This window comes from Conger conger, chromosome 2 (genome assembly GCF_963514075.1).
Source record: "Conger conger chromosome 2, fConCon1.1, whole genome shotgun sequence".
In the NCBI taxonomy this organism is placed as follows: domain Eukaryota; kingdom Metazoa; phylum Chordata; class Actinopteri; order Anguilliformes; family Congridae; genus Conger; species Conger conger.
The window spans coordinates 65,434,671-65,452,763 of record NC_083761.1 but is presented as its reverse complement, the minus strand read 5'-3'; the positions used below and the strand labels follow the sequence as shown (position 1 = coordinate 65,452,763).

The 18,093-nt window shown below is 48.2% G+C and overlaps 1 protein-coding gene across 4 annotated transcripts in view; it reads right to left on the bottom strand.

The window, feature by feature from the left end:
- rbfox3a (RNA binding fox-1 homolog 3a) overlaps window positions 1-18,093 on the bottom strand; it is a 154,512-nt gene that overhangs the window by 36,315 nt on the left and 100,104 nt on the right. For 3 of the 4 annotated variants that reach the window (XM_061230357.1, XM_061230356.1, XM_061230354.1), the window contains exons 2-3: window positions 12,937-13,188; window positions 2,337-2,477 (exon numbers count right to left, since the gene is read on the bottom strand). In XM_061230357.1, coding sequence (XP_061086341.1) covers window positions 2,337-2,477; window positions 12,937-13,188 — 393 coding nt within the window. The remainder of the gene's footprint in view (window positions 1-2,336; window positions 2,478-12,936; window positions 13,189-18,093) is intronic. The other variant, XM_061230355.1, reaches the window with a different exon arrangement.

Sequence of the window (18,093 nt, the reverse complement as noted above, 5' to 3'; positions counted from 1 at the left end):
GTGTGATTTTCTGCCAACTTTGACTTTCAGCATAATTTAAAATAAATATACCTTTGAATTATAAGTCCCATATTGAGAAATCGGTTGTGGTATATTTGGACAGTTTAAATAAATTTGCATAGTTTAAATACATGTTAACTCCAGAGGCACTGAGCACAGAATAGCACTATACATTTTGCCCAGAGAATTTTAATTGGATCCAAATAGATTTTCAATAAACAATACAAATAAAACTGAATTAATCAGAGATGGCAATCCTGGCTCCTCTGTGTACAGTAGAAAACGAACTCACTCTAAGGCCAGCCTCCTGACTCATCTCCCGATTACTGACAGACAGAATCATGTGATCACTGCTCCCTAATGATGGGCGAATTCACTCAAAGAAAAACAACACATAAAGAATATATGATTTCATATACATTTGTTTCAGTGCTCAATTTCCCTTCTGCACATAAAAACACCAGGACCACCTTTTTATAACCTGCAACCTTTAATCTTTAAAGTATGTTTCAGTATTCATGTTGTTTACCAATTTAGTCCGGTGGTAGTTTTAATATATACAATGAACATGTAGATGGAGTAGATGCTAATGCAGTTTCATCAACCTATGAGAGTTTCGCAAAGAAAATAATATCCATGAGATGTGTGTGGATGTTGCTCTCATAGCCTAGGCAGGCAGAAACCCTGCAGGGACTCACACAGCAATAGCAGTCTTCTGGCAAGCTGTAATGCCTGGTCTTAAGAGAAGTACAGGGCTGCAGTACCTCACAGGTCTGTGCACTTCCACACAGGGTGCCGCCTGACCTCTGACCCCACGATCGATTGAGCTCATTCAACATGAATCCACCTGCATCGCTGGAAGAGGCCCACACGGCAGCCAGCCTCGGTCCTCACACAGTCTCTCTGATCTGTCTCTCCCCCTCTCCCTCTCCCTCTCCCTCTCTCTCTCTGTGACATTGGCTAATTGCGGTGTGGCGCTCGGCACCTGGGAGGCTCCACAGAGGGCCGGAGCGCTGGAATCCCGGGCCCCACCGCGGTCCCCACAACACCTGCACCCTCCCCGGAGCTGTCACCTAACTGGAAGCTAATGAGGAGAAACTCCCTTTTAACTGCGCAGAAAAATACTATTAATTATGTCCACACTGCTGGGATCTTCCACACCCTCCTGCTCCCCTCACATCAATGCTAGGAAGCCTCAAAGAGCACACAGCCACTCTTCCCACAGGTTTCCATGAGAATGAACTACCATAGGCAACAGATGTTATTGAGGGTTTAAGTAGTGAATAAATCTTGGACTCACTATTATACTAAATGTTATTGTCTGCTATACTACGCCACCGGTAAACATCGTGATCTTAACAAGCTAGTCCAACCGCTCGCTTTTTATCATCGTCTGGCAACAAGCTGTCACTCTTTCTCCGAACAGACGTCCTGTTTCGTGTTGTCAGTTAATCAGAAATTAAACAGGTGAAACCCGAATCGTGTACTGTCAGGTTTGTTACAGAGAGTGCTTGATCACTGAATCTCAGCAGGAGCAATTTGATAACATTAGCATTTTCTATAATAATCTATCAGAACTGAAGCAACAGGACGGAATAAACCCATCAGTAAAAACAATGCTAGGCTTTCATGTGTCCTGATATTGTCTGAAAATACAGGCACGCAGGATAATGATCATGAGATTGCGAGCGAGTCCAGGCGTGTTTTGCGCTGGGTATCCTTCGCAAAGGTCACTGAGCTGCAGTCAGGTTAGGTCTGGGACGGCTACCGTGGGCACCTGCCACAACGCGAGCTGGGAGCACTCTGCCATGAAAGACTGAAGAGCTCCTATTAAATATTCATCCTTCAATTCTGTACGCTCCAAAATTAACTACAGCAGTCATAATTCAAGGCGTGAAATCAAACACACAGCTGACGCGCAAACTAAAAAAAAAGGCTCTTCTGACATTTGTGGGCGAACAGCAAAGGGCAGTCATTGGAAAAGACAACCGACTGATTGTTAAAAGACTTGGTAGTCACTCTACTATTTTGGAACAAGGTTGTGTGCGGTGTTAGGTGTGAATCATTTAAGAGGTAAGACCAGCATATGCAATTTTAATGAACGCTGAGAGCTCCCAAAAAGGCACTTAACCTTTTAGTACAAGGGATGGCTACGCACAAGCATTTACAATAGCATATGTGTGTAGTAACAACACTCTTCTTCACACTCCAACTTAGCGTTTCCTTTTCTTTACTTATTCCCTCGATTCCACACCGTGTATTGTTGTCGTGTATTGTTGTCGTGCTGAGTGCTTTGTGCCGACACACGACACGCCGAATCGGTAGCTTTGGCTCACCCCAAACATTTGCCGTAAGTCCGGGTCTCGGAAGCGGAAGGGGATGTTGGAGACGTGTAACCGTTTGGGCTGCTGCTTCTCTGAAGAGTCCGAGGGCTGTAGCTGCTGGGAGCCCTCTGTCTGCGCCACGTCGTCTGCCTGCTGGAGGGAAACGCACACCAACGCTCGTTAGGCCCCACCTTCACTCCCAACACACCGAGAGGAAGAACCGTCGCCATTAGCCACCGAGTTCCTGAATTCCTGAAGTGGAAATCCACAAGCCACATATTATAGTTTTATACCTATATTCACGTATTACAAATTCCTTACACTTACTCAACATTTGTATGTAGCGCAGAAGATTAAGGGGCCTGTCAAAAGGTGTGGATATAGATTTAAAAACCTGTGACACGTCTAGACTAAAGGGTTCATTATTGGTGCCATGTATAAAGACCTGAGGGAGAAAGACTCAAACAGCACTCCAGCTCAAAGCCCATGTGTTGATCTGTCCATCACCAGCAGAAAGTGGCAGCGACGCTCCCACCTCAGGATGAATGACATGCCTTTGAGCTGCTTTCTGTGACAACCTCCATTTATTTCACCCTCACGCGAAACGCCATTATAAATACAGCCACCACCGCAACCACCGCCTCTCTATTCAAGGAGGAATTGGTGTGGCCAGCCTACTGCTGAGAGGTCCAGCACTTGAGGAGGGGGAGGAGATGTGCCAATTACCAGATAAAGAGCAGAAACACCCAAGGGAGTTTCAGAGTTACTCAGTAAAAGTATTCCAGTTAAAGATGATCCTGCCTTGTCTCCTTTTTTGAGGTGCAGTCTAATCAATTATGCAACTGTTTTCTTTCAAGGGCTCTGTTTACATTTCTCAAGGATAAGGGCTAGATGAAGAGAATGTTATGTCATATGAAAACAACGGAGCCTATCATTTGATAGCAGCAGTTTTATGTTTTAGGTTCTGAAATCCTTGCCTTAAAAAAATGAAACGTGCGCGGACAGAAACAGCTCAGACAGAAAAACACAGGCTTCAGGAGTTAATATACATAATGAATTAGAATAACATGGGGAGGTGGGACGAAAAGATGATGTCAGCTAAAGTTCTGGGGCTTAGCAGGATCAATGAGAGAGAAGTGCTGAAGGCAGCGACATTCTGGCAGCCAGCGGACTGCTTCATAGTCCTCAGACGGAGAGAGAGAGAGAGTGTGTGTGTGTGTGTGTGTGTGTGAGCGAATGTGTGTGGATGTGCGAGGGAGAGGGTGAGTGGGTGTGTGTGTGTGAGAGAGGGAGAGGGTGAGTGTGTGAGTATGTCTCTGAGAGAGAGGGAGAGAGCAAGTGAGTGTGTGAGGGAGAAGGAGAGAGCGAGCGAGTGTGTGTGTGAGAGAGCGATTGAGAGAAAGACAGAGAGAGAGGGAGAGATGGGTTCCTCAGCTAAGCACACAACACACTGTTTGAACAGGAGTCTCTAATGTTTTCCTTCCCAGCAACATGGAGGAGCTGCAAGGGCAAAGACATACGACTCAAAGACTTCAGCACGCAGTACGGCTCTGCAACGTCACGGCTCTAAGACACTCTCCTACAGCCTGGCTCTGCTACTGCATACCATTGGACTCTACAAGACTATAGCAGACATCACGGCTCTACGAGACTCTCCTACAGCCTGGCTCTGCTACTGCACACCATTGGACTCTACAAGACTATAGCAGACATCACGGCTCTACGAGACTCTCCTACAGCCTGGCTCTGCTACTGCACACCATTGGACTCTACAAAACTATAGATTATTGCACAAAGACTGGCTTTACAAGACTTCTGCACACAGCCAGGCTCTACAAGACAACAGCACACGGAGTGACTTTACAAGAATACCGTGTATGGCCCATCTCTACCAGAGTATTTCACACAGTGGCTTTAAAAGACTACTGCACTCAGCTTGGCTCTGCAACACTACTGTACAGAAAACAAGACTATTGCACACACAGTATACTGGCTTATGATGACTACTGCACACAGACTGACTGGGCAGAACTGCACACAGAGTTCAGTCCCTCCTCAAAGTCCTGCACTGTTTGAGAATCATTCCAAGGCGAGACTGTTTCTCCTCATCACACCCCAAACATCTCCGAGATAAGAAATGAACTCATTCGTTCCTACCCCTCATTATCATTAATACAAACCCTTATTATTATCATGATGGCGACGATGATTGCCGCCATTACCGTCCTCATCATCATAATCATACACATCGCTAAAATCATCGTGGTTTATTTGTTTTCGCGGTTCTCGCTCATCCGAGATGATCTACGGCGGCAGCCTGCTTTTCCGAAACGGATCCTTCGTTTCAAAAAACCCCATCCCTGCTTTCATTTTTCTCCACCGGGAGCGGCCAGCATGCCAGCTGGGCTCTGGCCCTCGCCCTCCAGTACGGAGTCCAGCGCTCCGCTGTCCCCAGTGGTGCTGGGAGATTAGCGGATGGTGTGAGGGGATGGGGCTGGTGGGGGGGGGTTGTCAGTGTGACATGTGCTCCGGTGAGAGGGGTTAAGTGGCTGAACCAGGCTTACAGGGACAGAGTGTACGCTCAGGGGTGATGCATTGCACTGACGCTCTGTCACAGACCTGGGGGTGGCTGGTTGGTGGTGGTGGTGGTGGGGGGATTCAGGTATGGGAGAATGAAAGGGTATTTGGAAACCTCCGAGTCAATCCCTTCCATCCATCACTTAGGACATTATCTTCCTTTTAAAAAGCCGGGCCTCTGTGGTAACACGCCGCGGAGTGACACAAACACTGGAACGCCGTGTTTTCCCGGACCGATACTCCGGGCCCAATCCAATCAGACGGGTTAGATCCTGATAGTGCTCTGCCGGATGCTGTTCTCTCCGGGCCTTGCTCCCGTTCTCATTCCTGTGGAGTCTGCCTCTCTCCCGTTCTCATTTCTGTGGAGTCTGCCTCTCTCCCGTTCTCATTCCGGTGGAGTCTGCCTCTCTCCCGTTCTCATTCCTGTGGAGTCTGCCTCTCTCCCGTTCTCATTCCTGTGGAGTCTGCCTCTCTCCCGTTCTCATTCCTATGGAGTCTGCCTCTCTCCCGTTCTCATTCCTGTGGAGTCTGCCTCTCTCCCGTTCTCATTCCTGTGGAGTCTGCCTCTCTCCCGTTTTCATTCCTGTGGAGTCTGCCTCTCTCCCGTTCTCATTCTTATGGAGTCTGCCTCTCTCCCGTTCTCATTCCTATAGAGTCTGCCTCTCTCCCGTTCTCATTTCTGTGGAGTCTGCCTCTCTCCCGTTCTCATTCCTGTGGAGTCTGCCTCTCTCCCGTTCTCATTCCTATGGAGTCTGCCTCTCTCCCGTTCTCATTCCTATGGAGTCTGCCTCTCTCCCGTTCTCATTCCTATGGAGTCTGCCTCTCTCCCGTTCTCATTCCTGTGGAGTCTGCCTCTCTCCCGTTCTCATTCCTATGGAGTCTGCCTCTCTCCCGTTCTCATTCCTATGGAGTCTGCCTCTCTCCTGTTCGCATTCCCACGGAGCCTGGCCTCTGGCCTCTGCTATCAGGCCACAATCATACTGTCTGGGAGGCTGGGCTGCATATGATAGAACTCAACAGCAGGCCCTCTCAGTCTCTCTCCCTCTTTCTCTCTCTCTCTCACTCCGACTCTCTCTGTCTCACACTCTTCCGTGTGTCTGTCGCACACAATCTCTTCCTTCCTCTGTTTTGTCCACTTCCTCCAGCTCTCTCGCTTGTCTCTTGCTTCTTTTTCTCCTTCTCCCTCATAAATGAACAAACAACAAACATATGAACAAACATGCCCAGCATGAGAGGAAGAACCCGAAACAAAAACAAAACAAAGCTGGACATTTTAAAATGATGTGTGTGTGTTTGTATGTTTTTGTTGCGTGTGTGTGTGTGTGTGTGTGTCTCACATATGGCCTTCAGGCTGTGTAAAGCACTTACAGTATACAGCATTTTTCCAGAACCTCTGGTTCTCCCTGAAGAAGACGGGCAATTTGTCTATGTCTGGTCCGACAGATTTGTCTTTGTAGAGAAGCGAGCTCCTCATACATCCTTGTGCATTTTACATACAGTCCTAAAACTGATAAACTGAAGCTCCATCTCCTGATCCTGTGGGTGCCAGAGTAAACGGGCTCTCTCAGGACAACGTGTGCCCTGTTCCCCCCTGGCTGCGTCCGGCGGTCTCAACAGCCGCCCGAAGCCAGTCTATTTCACACTCCTTTCCAGCGTTTCACTGCGGACACAGGGGCTGTCAAGGCATAGTGACTTTTAATATTGCGCTCCGGCTTGCTTCTGCGTTTCTGTGTCTCAATAGCCGGTGCCGCAATCTAATTTGGTCTCTGCGTCGTGCTGTTTTCACGCTGCTTGGTCTTAGGTACGGTTTACGCAGTCAGCCTCTGTTCTTGGCTCTGCTCTCGGGGAGTCAATGATCTTAAAATGAGTCCGGAATTAAAATTCCTCTTTTCGGGTGTCCATAATAGGGAGAGATAATAGGTACTCTCCTGGAGGTATTGTGGGCTTTTACTGCGGTAATTAGGCGATTTTGTTTTACTACGCCTTTCTTTCAGGTTTGTGCCATTATTGAAGCCTGGCACTGCGAGGTGACCGGCCTCCCCCTGCAGCTGGTGCAGCAGGCTGAAGCGCCCTGGCAGACAGCAGCCGTGTTTATAGGGAAGGTGTGATATTGCTATTCCTCAGGCACACAGTGCCCTTCCTGTCATCTCTTTCGCTCTCCGTTCATTTGCTCTGTGCAAACCTGCGGGCCGGCTCTCTCCCGGGCCTCCCTCTCCGGGCCTGTCCCGAGCTGAACCTGGCGGAGCCCCTGTGAGCCGTGCAGCTGTGCTCTGAAGGTCAAACGCGCTCGGGGGGCAGAGGCGCGGGGAAGGCCTCTGCGGGGGCGTCGAGCGCCGTGTCCGTCCGTCCGTCCTACACCTCTCTGAAGAGAGGAGAAGGGCGGTCACGCGGTCACGCGCGATCCCAGAAGCCCGTGCTGCGACACGTGGGCCGGTGGTACACGCTCGACAGGCGCCTGCGGCTACGCAAAATTTAATGTGGAGAGCCCCTCTGCCCGTGTGAGAGGGGCCCCTCTGCCCGTGTGAGGAGGGGCCCCTCTGCCCGTGTGAGGCGGGGGGAGCGTTTAGCAGGACCGGGGTAATTGATCATTAGAGGGGCGCAGCAGGGTGAGCGGTCGAGCCCTGTGAAGATGGAGTGCTAGATCGTCGCCTCCCTCCTGCTTCTCCACACCGACGGGCGGCTAGGCCAATCACAGCTCTGCCTTTTGGCAGCCGAGGGGCCTGGGGCAGAATGTGGCCAGCGGATGGGCCAATCGCAGCTCTGCCGTCAGGCGACAGTGGGGGCCCAGGGCGGGAGGTGGCCGGGCAGGTTGGCCAATCGCAGCTCAACCGGCTGGCGGCGGTAGGGCCAGGGGGCGGGACGTGGCTGGGCGGATGGGCCAATCGCAGCTCTCCCGTCTGAAGGGCTGTGGGGCCGGGGTGGGGGGGGATCACAGGCAGATAGATGGGCGGAACAGAGCTGTAATTACCCCTCCAAGCGCCTGCTCCCCCCGGCCCCCCGTGCGGGACATTCTCCGGCTCCTGGGCCCGAACCCTGCGCACGCTCTCTATCATTTATCATAAAAGTGCCATCAGTCATTCAGGTGCCCTGCATACAACAGCTCCCACCGGCCAGAAAGGGCGAATACATCAAGTTTAACAGGTAACAGCGCAACAGCGACGCCTCCATCAAAACCCCCTATTTCCTGTGCATGACTATGCTATATGTATGTTTGGGGAGTCCGCACACATATATATCTGCGATATGCCGTAGCCTGCATGCTAAGGCTTCGGTAGCTCTCCACAGGGAGACTGTTATTTTCATCTCAAACCAGACCGCGCTCTACCTGAGAGTCGAGGGCCGAGTACACTCTGCCGTAGTCAGAAAAACCGGCAACACACTCTCGCACCGCGCCCACGCGTACGCCCGGCGCGAACCTCCAGCCGTCCTTGTTTTTTCCCAGACTACTTCTCCGACGCCGAGTACTCTCTCGTCAGGCGCTGGAGACGAAGTGCTGAGCAATAAGCACTTGAGTGGAGGACTCGTGCGGTGGGTTTTTATCTAATTATCCCATCGCCACCTCCACCCCCAGCCTCCCTCCTTCACACCGCTAAGGAGCCTTCTACAGGGGTTTCACTTTCGCAATTTGCCTTTTAATTTGTGTTAATTGCATGTTAATTATATTGCAGCTAGCATGCGCCGCATCTGTCTTTTCAGAGACAGGGTTCCAAGGGGCTTCTTTCTCTTCCAGAGCAGAGTTGAAAAGTAATTAAAAGTCTCCTTTTTTCGGAGGGGAGACTGGTGCCCTCCCATGGCCCTCCCGTAACAATGCTAACATAGTAGCGTTCGGTTACTTCAAAGTTTGGGTCACAGGATCACTGGCGCGTTCGCCACCATTGTGGTTCAGACTGAACCCGGGCTACGTTCTGGCGGGTTTGTGCGGTTTGGTCACGTTGGCTAGGCCAGAAACCATCCGTCTAGCTGCTGGGGACCGCTCCGGTGTGACAGAGACGCTGACTAGTCCCCTTCGGCCACCTTCGTCTTCTTTACGACAGCCATAACCCGAGATATTCCCTCAGAAAAATGGAAATGACCCACTCAGTAGTAAACATTAGGACACAAAGACAAATTGTGAAAGCTGCCAGCTCTGGGTTATGATAAAGGCATAAAGAAGAGGAGGTTTTATGGAACGTTAAAAAAAGATCCCCAAATCAGTGATCAGTCTGTGCATTACCTTGCTAAAGGTTTATGAAGCCCCATTACCATGATTGAAGCCGAGAGCACACTGTAACACATTTTTATACAGGTGCCGCTGGTGGACATTATGGATGGGCTAAATGATTTACGGAATGACAGGAGAGCCTGTTTTACTGGGCTGATCTTCTTACTCAGACACTTCACACACCTACAGTAAATGTGTGCTGCCCCTAAGTAGATAAGGACAAACGCCGGCATTATTGCACGCATCGACCCAAACTTTAATGCTCTGGATGAGGCTATGGTACAGGTACAGCTGTTTGTGAGCACGCTTGCAGAAACACACACACACACACACACACACACACACACAACCCACGCTTGCGCAAAACAGGTACACACACAAATAAATGCACATGCAAAGAAAAGCTTCCGCGCAAATTTGAACGATAGCTGGAAAAACACAAGGCCCTTTTTTGCACGCATACATACACACACACAAATAAATTAATGCACACAAATTTGAATGAAATACAGTATACATGGCACTGTTTAGCATACACTCACACACATATACAGAAACATGCACACACACAAACACGCGCCCACACACACACAAGTGCGCACACACACAGGCACACACACACAAAGGCGTACCCACCCACACACACACACACACACAAACACACACACACACGTAACTCCATCAGAGAGGCTGGCTGCTATCGCGGCCCGTGTCTCGGTGGCGTAGGAGTCTCCCTGGCACTCTGTGCGGTGTTGATTCCCCCGCCATGTTCCGAGGAGCCAGGGAGCAGTGAAGCTGCTCGGGGAAATAATTGCCGGAACATTATCATACAAGACCACCTTCAGCACCCCCATACCCCACCCTCCCACCCCCCCATGGGCGCTGTCACAGGCCGGGCTGCACAACACTGCCACCACGCAGGCTGTTAGCTCAGCCAACTCACCCCTCTCCTTGTTCAGTCATTTCTCTAACATACTCATTCAGTGTTATCTGCAAATCACTTCCAAAGTGCTCTGCTCAGCACTTTTCCCCTTGGAATGGCAGTACAACCACATAATTGAAACTATCTGATTGGAAAGCTGCCAAGCAGGTAGATTACATCCGATTAGGGTGATACCGGCGCTTCACTTAAAGGGATTAGACTGAGCCGCTTTATTTTTTTATTTGTTCCTCCCTCTCTCTCTCTCTCTCTCTCTCTCTCTCACCCTCTCTCTCACCCTCTCTCTCTCTTTCTCTCTCTCTTAGAAGGAGCAGCAGACAAACCCTTTCTGTCACCTGCCGGTGGCGTGTGAGAGGAGAGGGCCAATTCTTGAGCAGGGCTTTCAGATAACTTAATAGCCCTAAATAGCCTGGGTTCCAACGTCAGTTATTCCTGAACGTGTCTAACCACGGGTAAAATAGCACTCCGGTCAATGTGTTACACCAACATCTAAAGACCAAATCAGTCGTTAAGGAGCAATTACTCTGACATGGCCGAATAAAAAAATCGCAACCGTTAGAAGGTTCCGGAAAGGTGTCTGGGAGAAGCCAGGTACCTGCTGATGACAATGAGATGGGTCTAATGTGCACATTATTTCAGGGATCCACTGTGAACCTAACTCGACGATGAGAAGCAAATTAACCTCCACAGAGAACCTGGTCTGAGACAGGCGAGTGAGAGTATAGTAGAAATGACAGTTTAAGTCTACAAAAACTATAATTACACCCAATTTTAGACAGTCCTCATTTTCTTGCTACGGGCTGTCAAAATCCAGCCGCATGTGCGGATTAGCTGTACTAAGTTTATTTTTAACTAAAAGAAGAGTTTCTCATGGAGCCCAATCCACAGTCTCCAACTATTTGAATTAGAGATACCAAAAGGCAGTTTTTTTCTTTCTTTCTGCGGCAGGCCTCTCTCTCTCCCCTCATGATTTGAAGAAAAGTTCTGTGGTTTCGCTCAGCGGGGTGCTTTCAAGTGAGGTCGTCTGAACTCGGCTGTCAGCAGGCTTCAGAAGCCTATCCTTGGACAACACTGTCAAACGTCCTGACTCGAGACCTCAAAACCCACACCCCCACCCTACCCCTCTCCCCTCTCCCCAGCCCCGCCTCATCTTTCATTATTAACCGTAATAACCTGAAGGGAATTAAAACTGCTATAGGACGACTCATTTCTCTTTTCTCAACAGCAGTTGTCGCCTTTCAAGAAAAAAACGGAAAAAAAACAACAACACAATAATAACAGTAAGAGGCCCGGCCTGGTGGCGAGTGCTGATCCGGTCGCCAGAGATGTTCCCATCGGGGGCTGTAATGAAAGGCGAATCTGGCGGCCCGACACCAAAGCGAACAGGCCGGGCTGTCGTTAAAGCAGACGAGCGCGGTGGTGGCAGAGAGAGAGAGGCCGGGGGGATTAGACCTCTGCTTATGCTGCACTTTCCTCATGTGTCCCCCATCGCCACTTTGGGAGGAGAGGCTTCTCTGCCAGGCTCCTCTGCGCCCGCGGGTGGGACGGCGGGATGAAAGGGGTTGTGGGACGGCGGGGGACGGGAGGTGGCGGAGAGGAGCGTGGAGCGGGGAGAGTGGCAGGGCTGCCCATTATAAATTCAAATGTGTGGGCCCCACCAGTGCCCGGACGCTCCCTCCCTGTGAGACACTCACACAAGTCCCCCCCCCCCCCCCCTCCCTCTCTCCCCTCCCTCCCTCCCTCTCTCTCTCCTCTCAGGTGTCCATTAAGGCTGAGAGCTGAGGACGGCTTGAGACAGCAGCGGGGGAAAACGGGCGTAAATTAAATTTAACGGCAAATTGAAAAGATGGCAGAGGAGAGAGTCCTGTCTGGAAGTGCACCTATTCTTTCTCTCTCTCCCACTCTCTCTCTGTCTCTCTCTCCCTCCTACACACACACACTCTCTCTCCCCCTCCTACACACGCTCTCTCCCTCTCTCTCTCTCACACACACACACTCTCTCTCTCTCACACATATACACAGACACATACACATTATATCTCTCTCTCTCTCACACACACACACTCTCTCTCGCTCTCTCTCCCACACACAGACACATACACATTCTCTCTCTCCCTTTACACCCACTACTTCAAAGCCTCACATTTGCAAGAGCTCCTAAATCCAAAGAAATTGCTTTCTCTCACTGCAATTCCAAAATAATAAAGTGTTTTCCTTCTTTTTGCTGCGTTTAACAATAAAACAAAATTGATTAAAATATTTTTGACTTTTAAATAGCACTTTTTTGTGTTCAGTGTGGAAAATACAGCAAGGTCCATAAGTATTTGGACAGTGACACAATTTGGCTGTGATTCCTACATAGCGCGCTTGATATGGGTGTACATACCCTCAAATTAAATCTGTACATCCATATGGCATCATGTACGAATTACAGCCCTTTAAATTCAATTTCAAAGTCTCTGTCCAAATACTTCCAGACCTCACAGTACATATATTTCTTTACAAATGCAACTTTCGGGGTGTCTTGGTGGCGTAGCCTGTAGAGCACTGACCGCATGCTCATTGCGAGCCGCGACGTTGGCGGTTCGAATCCGACCGTCTGACATTTGTCGCATGTCTTCCTCTCTCTCTCGCTCCCATTCTTCCTGTCTCTCTATACTATACTGTCCAATAAAGCTGAAAAAAGGCCTAAAAAATATTTTAAAAAAAACCAAATGCAACTTTCGGAGCGTAGCTGCACTTATTCAGGTGATCCAAATGCGCTTTCAGCTAAAACTTTAGCTTGGCTGTGGTCACAACGCAGTGTGGGTTGAGGCCTGCGATAGGCAGTTCTGCCGTGGGCAGAGCCGTTATTGGACGGCCCCTGGGTGTCTGGGCCTATCGCGGTGACTCACCGGTACTGTCGTCGTGCCGGTGAGGGACGGTGTGCTGCTGTCGGTGCCAGGCGGCTCGCTGTGTGTCTGTGTGGGCGTGTAGATGGTCATGGCGTGCTCGGGCACCGTGCTCTGGCCCGTGTAGTCCTGCGTGGGGTGGGGGTGGGGTGCCGCGTACTCCGCCGGGATCCCGTTCTGCGGAGGAGGGGGGTACTGGGCAGGCGGGTACGGCTGGGCCATCGCTTCTGGGGGGGCTGTGGCCTCTTGGTTACCCTAAAAACAGAGAGGAGAGAAATCAATGTTTAATTCACTTCCACGTCGCCCTCGTTCAGGCTGAATTAACGAGCATGATTTTGCAATAAAGTTCAAAATACGATAAGAGAGGAAAAATAGCAAAAGCAATAACAGGATTGGCTATCTTTGTCTGAATAGAGCCCAATAATAAAGACAATATAAGTTCATAAAACATAAAAAGGGGAGCCTCCCGGAGAAATAGTAGGTGGACGTGTATGAAGGTTTTCAGCAGTGTCAAACCTGAGGGAAAACCTGCTAGTGTTGTGTAGCGATGCCTGAAAAGGTATCCAAGGTTTCCAGGCTGCTTTGACATCTCAGAGAGGTCAGTGCTCCAAAAAGTGACCGAAACTCTGCTCTCTCAGATTCACAAACGACGAGTGATAGGGACATTTCCACAGCCTGGCGTTCAAAGCCAATGCCTGGCCAAGTCTGCTTCTGTGCAGGCGGAGATGATGGGGTTATGCAATGAGAGCAGCTGACTATCTTAAACATCTGCAAATGGAGTGCATGTTACCGGCTTTAGACTTTCAAGATGATTGGCCATTTTACATAGAAAGCACACTAAATATTCACACTGTTCTTCATTGTCATGTTGAAATTTACTCCTCCTTACAGCATGAAGGCATGAAACACCTTTAATCTCCCCACTTCCTGTGACTCCCCTTCACTGATTGGCATTGGTGCTGGATTTATGTAATGTACATTGGGCTAAATACTTAATACACTCAATTCCGCTAGACAGATTACAGAGATCTATGCTGGTCGCACAATGCAGGCTGCTTTCTCTCTCATATCGGAGATATATTTTTATAAATCATTCTTTAATAAGGTGATGGGAAATAGTGGAAATTATTGCTATACACGTGCTATGCAGTTTATGCATATGTCCAATTATATTCAGACATATTCAAAAGATATATTTTTAACTTGAGCTGCTCCAGATTACATTGAAAGACAGAGAGGCCCCATTGGGGAAAAACCCAGCAGTATGTGAAATACTGTAAATTGTCTGTTGATAAGCAATGCAAACATGGACAGTACAGAAATAATTCAGCACAGAAATACCCATTTAAGCTCTGACATATGGTTCATATGTTTAAACCAGGTTAAGTGCTAATGGTCACACTTTATTTTTAGGTTTTGTTTATACTCCTAAAATATCTTGATAAATCCAGTGCTAACCCTGTATGACACTCAGTAGTTAGCAATTAAATAGAGAGCAGGCGGTAAAAAAGTCATCAAATTTTTATTTCAGCGAGTGACATCATTTATAAATGATTACAATAAATATATACACCTGGTATGTTCATATAAAAAAACAAGACAGTTTTTACCACTGAGATTTACAGTAAACTAAGTGATGTACCAACAACCAAAAAGATAATCAAAATACCCAATTACTTTGCACTTACTACGTGTTGATTAACAAAACGTTGTAAGTAATACTTAGTTAATATGTAACAACATATTTATTGAGTGTTATAACCATATGGCCCTGAGAGCAAGGTATGACAGACAGTAGAAATTACACAACGAAAGAAATGATCCTCCCAGATAACCGCGGTATAAATACTGAGAGAGATTACCTCCAGGAATTGTAGCCCGTAGGACTATTCCTTACTGTATGTCAGAGCCGTTCACACTCTCCCAAGCCTCGGTTAACATGTCTCTATTGTATTTTTGAATTGCAGAGGGAAGTCGGAGAGAACCTGGCTTTGAATCTCATTTGTGGTTAATTTGTCGCCTTCAAAGTAAAATTTTGTCAAGCCGTGTGACTTCAGCTAAAATTGGAACCTTTTTGGGGTGCGGTTTTTCATCTCAGCTCAGAAACGGCTGGGGAAATAACTGCTGCCCAGCAAACTAAATAACTTGGGGAAAGGGCTATCATATCATGTTTCAGGGCAGATTAGAGAATTGCTTGATCATTATTACCCAACACACTTTATTTTGTAGAACATCGCTCGATAGCCGTGCAAGCCTGGAATGGGGGAATCTAAATTGCTCTCTTGGCAAGCATGAGGCGAAAGATCAATTAACTGATAAATTTTTGATTATAACCTTTGATTTAAATTACAGGTTTCTAATACTAGTGGCCGTTTCCCTTACGTGGGGTTTTTCTTCTCTTTATAACCCCCACCTCCCTCTCCCTCACTCCCTCTGAGAGCAGGGGTGTAAATAAATCTCTCTCTCTTTCTCTCTCTCTTCCCCCTCCTCTCCCTCTCTCTCCCTCTCTTCCCCCTCCGCTCTCTCTCTACTTCTTTTCCCCCTCCCCTCTCTCTCTTTCCCTCTCTTCCCCCTCCTCTCTCTCCCTCTTTCCTCACCTCTCTCTATCTCTCTCTCTCTCTCTATCTCTCTCTCTGTCTCTCTCTCTATCTCTCTCTCTCTCTCTCTATCTCTCTCTCTCTATCTCGCTCTCTATCTCTCTCTGTCTCTCACTCTCTCTCTCTCTCTCTCTCTGTCTCTCTCTGTCTCTCTGTCTCTCTCTCCCTCTTTCCTCACCTCTCTCTCTCTCTCTCTCTCTCTCTCTCTCTCTCTCTCTCTCTGTCTCTCTCTCCTCCCTCACGGTCAGTCTAGCACGTTTCATCATGACGGCGTCTCGTCCCCGCCGGTTGTTTGATGTCTCCGCCGGTGGGGGAGAGGAGTCCCTGACGGTGAGTGACAGGACCCGGTCTCTCTGGGAGTCCGTCGTCGGTGGAGGGGTCATCTTCGCTGTCAGCGTGTGATTGCAAGGGCACGGCTGGGGCGCGTACACACACCGATCGGGAGGGGGGCGGGGGGTTCGAATCATATGAGGGCAGGCTGTCCAGACCAAGGGTTTATTTGAGGATATTAATCTAATACAAATCTGGGCTTGCCCTTTGAGACTGTGGCCTGACCCCTGATTGAGGACCTGGGGGCACAGGAATGCAATAATCTCCCTGGCCAGGGGGAGTCGTCCTTTTAATTTCATAATTCCACAAGGTAGGAGCACGGCGAGCTTCTGGGAGCAGTTAGGTCACAGAAGGGATATAGAACGGCCCAAGACCGTGGGGCCCATGACACCGTTAAGAACAATTTACTGCGCCATTTTTCCCACCTAAATCCACTGCACTGATTGGCTTTCAGATGGAGTGCAGCCACCGCGCTGTAAACAGCGATAGCACACCAGCTGAAGTCTCACTCTGGAGCCAAGCGTAAAAAGAAAAACATGATTAGCTGATAACCTCTCCAAAAGGGCTTTTCAACCCCCTCTGGCAGGGATTATATATATGTCGGGATGTTGCTTTATATTAAACATTTAAGAACAACACACAATTCCTTCATCTTAATAAAAACAGCACACATATTTTACTCAATATTTTTATGGAGCTTTTATGGCCGCATCAACTGGGGACGATATTAACTGAACCAATAGAGTCTGTCCCAGAATGCATTGCTTATTGTTGCACTGCATTGAATCCCAGACGCAGAACATAATAAGGCCACCATTTTCTGTTAGAAATACAATGTGGCCAGGGCCGCTGCAGTAGAACTGGCCCAATGTCAAATAAAGTTCGGCTCTAATTGATTCTTCCACACAATTAGGTTATTTGACTGCGGGCAGCTAGTAACCACTGACAATTGATGATTAACAATTTTTGTCAATCAGTTCACCGACACCGTTTTAAATCAAATGAAACGCAGCAGGGTAATTGAAAACATCAGAGCGATCGGCAGACTGAAAAAAATCGAGCTAATATGCACTCTGTGGGCGGAGGACGAATACGCAGCGAGGAAAACTCAAGACCTTAATTATGAGCTCTGGCTTTTAATGCAATCATATAATTGAGCAGCATTCATATTTTAACAGTCATGGATTTATTCAAACAGAGGCAGCCAGACGTAGCATAGCTCCCTAGAAGGCCTGCTGATGTGTTCGGTTCACATTGACACACACACACACACGCACACACACACACACACACACACACACACACACACACACACACACACACACACTCATCTACTGTGGCTATTTCTGCTTTGCAAACTCATTTGCAGAATTCGGATTAACCTTTGGTAATTCAATTAAATTCATTTAAATTGTATTTGTATAACACTTTTTACAGAGACACTGTCAAAAACACGCTTTACAGTGACAAAAAGAAAAGAAAAAGGAAAAGCGGAAATAAGAAATAAAAGTAAGATTCTTGAAAACGGAAAGCAGCACAGCAAAACAAAATTGAACAACAACGAGAAATAAATATTATTTGAATATGTGCCCACGATGGCCACAGGAGAAGTTTCCCTCCATATTACCAATGAAACAATTATGCGGGACTCCAACACCCAACAGCATACGTATCTTGAATATAATCAGGAAATACAGGCAGAGCATGGTGGAAATTGAAGTCTTTAAATAGAAAGTGACTGCTGAGCAGTGAGAAAAGGGGCAAAAAACGGAAAAGACGCATTTCTGTGGAATATAATATGGGGTCTGGAGCAGGGGACGGTGAGACGAAATCCGTTATTTTGCGTTTCTTTATTGTCATTAGCCTTTTCCACTGACTAAGCAGCATTAGCTTTCACGGCGCGCCATCAGCGAACTAGAAAGAGCCTCTGTTTAATAAGAGTGCAGAGAATTGCATTAATGTAAATGTAGTGGAAACAATGAGAGCCACAGCCATTGACATGTTGGCAAACAAATGAGACTGTCCTCTCAATTAGGGAAATGCTCCATTATCCAAATGAAAAAGCACTCTGCCGTGGCAGGCCGGTGCACGGACAGGCTTGGAGAGGGATGGGCCCCTGGGGCCCCAGAGCAGCCCTGGGCCCAGATTGCTGTCTGACCCAGACTGCCTCTTCCCTGCCTCATAGCTTTCATATCCTTTCCCTCTCTCTCTCTCTCTCTCTCTCTCTCACATT